The sequence below is a fragment of the Coffea arabica genome, chromosome 8e (genome assembly GCF_036785885.1).
Source record: "Coffea arabica cultivar ET-39 chromosome 8e, Coffea Arabica ET-39 HiFi, whole genome shotgun sequence".
Lineage (NCBI taxonomy): Eukaryota > Viridiplantae > Streptophyta > Magnoliopsida > Gentianales > Rubiaceae > Coffea > Coffea arabica.
This window is the reverse complement of record NC_092324.1, coordinates 4,335,559-4,337,975: the sequence shown is the minus strand read 5'-3', so window position 1 is coordinate 4,337,975 and position 2,417 is coordinate 4,335,559. Positions and strand designations below refer to the sequence as shown.

Sequence of the window (2,417 nt, the reverse complement as noted above, 5' to 3'; positions counted from 1 at the left end):
GCAAAATTTTGTTTACCGATAGTAGTACCCTTCTCACTTTTGGTGGTCAAAAAAAGAATTAAGTTTTTTTTTTTTTTTTTTTAGTTTTAGTCTGTAGTGAACCAAACAATTAATGATTAAGAATTAGTCGAATGTGTGGTGTAAACAAAACATCCTTGTTTGGATTAGGCGAGATCACACATCCAAAAATCAGGAATTTGAAATATTTAAGGTCACATAGTAATTAGCGATTCCCCAAATTGTAACTAATCAATGTTTTGTTTATTTTGGATAGTTGATTTCCGAAAACAATAAATAAAGCGTGTGCTTGGATAGAAGATTATTTGAAATATTATTTAAAATAATCACTGTAATAATTTTTATAATGTGATGGATATGAGATAAAAAAATGATTGAAAAGATCAAAAAGTGATAAACTATTGCAGTAAGCCCTGGGAAACGCGCATTTGCACAGATATATACTAACATGTTCCAAAACTGATAATTTTGGTCTTACAATAACTTAATGAAAAGTAATTAATACAAACACACACTTACACAACAATAAGCAACAAACAATTTGAACGTAACTGAATTAGGCCTTTTATTTTGTTTTCTTTGTTTTTTGAGGAAAAACTGTTGAAACATGGATCCGTCCCATCCAACATTCATCTTCAGCCGACAGAATTGCCATGGATATCCAGTGTCAACCCTGATTCACCAAACTTTTCTTGCATCAGTTTTTCGAGTCGGTTGGCCATGGATGGAGGAACCAAATTCACCCAATCACCGACTTCTCCTTTCCTGAAAAAGGAATTATGCTTAGCTCTAAAAACAGTTTGTATCTCCCCCTCTTTGTTACAGTTCAAATTCTTAAGATTTTCGAAGCTACAAAGCGTTGCTATCTCTTCAACCAAACCTGCTTCCTCTTCCTCAGCTGAAAATGGATATCCTAAGAAGTCAGCCATCTTCTTCACGGAGCTATTGATATCCTTTTTTAGATCCTCATACTTCAAAAACAACACTTTTTGAGGGTTTTTCAAGCTTGCATCCCAATATCCTAAACAATGGTCCCAAAATGGACCATACGCGTGTATGCCCTGACAAAACTCTTCAAAAGGTACATCAATAGACATCGATGGGCTTGAAATATGACCATTTTGCAGGAAGAATTGCAACACTGAAGTGAACACATCCAAAGGGTTTCGGCACAGGTAGATGATTCGACAATTGGAGCAATCCAAGATGCTGCTAGGAAGGAATTGATAAGGGAGATGAGCAGCGAGGATTCGTGGGCAAGGCATAGAGTCTATATCGGGAATATTACCATCCTTGTACAGATATAGCTCGAGAAAAGGGACGAGATAATGAGGGTTGGAGAAGAGCAAAGGGCTCTTATCGACTGAATGATTGTTGCGGTTAACAATACTGAAGGTGAGAGCTTTAAGCCATGTGGTTCCTGATTTCGCCATGGTGGCCAAAATAATGTCAGAGTCAATGGCTTTGAAGTGCTTTTGAAAGGTTAATGTAGCTTGAAGTAATTCTGCATAAAACCAAACGCCTTGGTAATTAGCCACCAGGCCCCCTGCTACAGGCTTCTTTGGTTGCAACCTCTGGAAGAGCTCTTCAAAGTGATCATCTTTTTGCTCCACTTCAGTTGAAGATGACATTTCCTGGACAACTTCAGTGAAAATCTGTGTGTGTTTTTTATTTTTTGGATTGATACCAGCAAAGTTTGAGCCAATACTTATGTGCTGCACCATTAATGAAATGCTGAAGTTTATATAAAGATGATCAACTGTCCTTTAATATATTATCTAGACATCCAAGTTAGGACAGATCAACAGTCCAATATGTTATCTACACATTCAAGTTGCGCTATAGTTTATGATATGTAAATAAATTATACAATGAAAGAGAGTAATGGAGTGATGATCCAATGAATGTGATCGTTTTAGAATAAGATAATCCCCTGAGAATCATGTTAAGGGTGGTTTGAAAGACAAGTTTCATATAAATTTTATTACTTTTCTTTGTCTTTCTTTCCATTATAAATTTTGATCTAATACAGCAATCATCTGGGTGCCTCTCACAGCCAGTTAGCACCAAGACATCATTCAATCAAGCACTACGTCATTACTGGGCCAATGCTTTATCGTAATTGTATCTAATCCTGATTCCGATGTCCCGCATCCTACCTCCATTGTTTTAGATGGCGCTAATTATGGATTATGGATGCCAACCTTTCTTAAAGGCCCCAAACTACGGTGAGTCATCATAGGGGAGCGTGTCAAGCCCACTCAAGAAAAGGAAGAATCTTCTGATAAATATGCTGATTTGGCTAATCAATACTTCTACTCCCTCCATTAGTACCTTTTCCATAGTTTTGACAGTGCAAAAGAAGTTTGGAATTTTTTGATAGAAAGGTATACAACAAC

General features: G+C 36.7%; 1 protein-coding gene across 1 annotated transcript; it reads right to left on the bottom strand.

Moving 5' to 3' along the window:
* Nucleotides 1-392: 392 nt before the first annotated feature.
* On the bottom strand, nucleotides 393-1,757 carry LOC113703856 (cytosolic sulfotransferase 14-like). Its single transcript, XM_027225339.2, has one exon. It carries the CDS (start codon nucleotides 1,740-1,742, stop codon nucleotides 654-656), a length of 1,089 nt encoding a protein of 362 aa, XP_027081140.2. The 5' UTR covers nucleotides 1,743-1,757; the 3' UTR covers nucleotides 393-653.
* Between the last annotated feature and the right edge of the window lie 660 nt (nucleotides 1,758-2,417).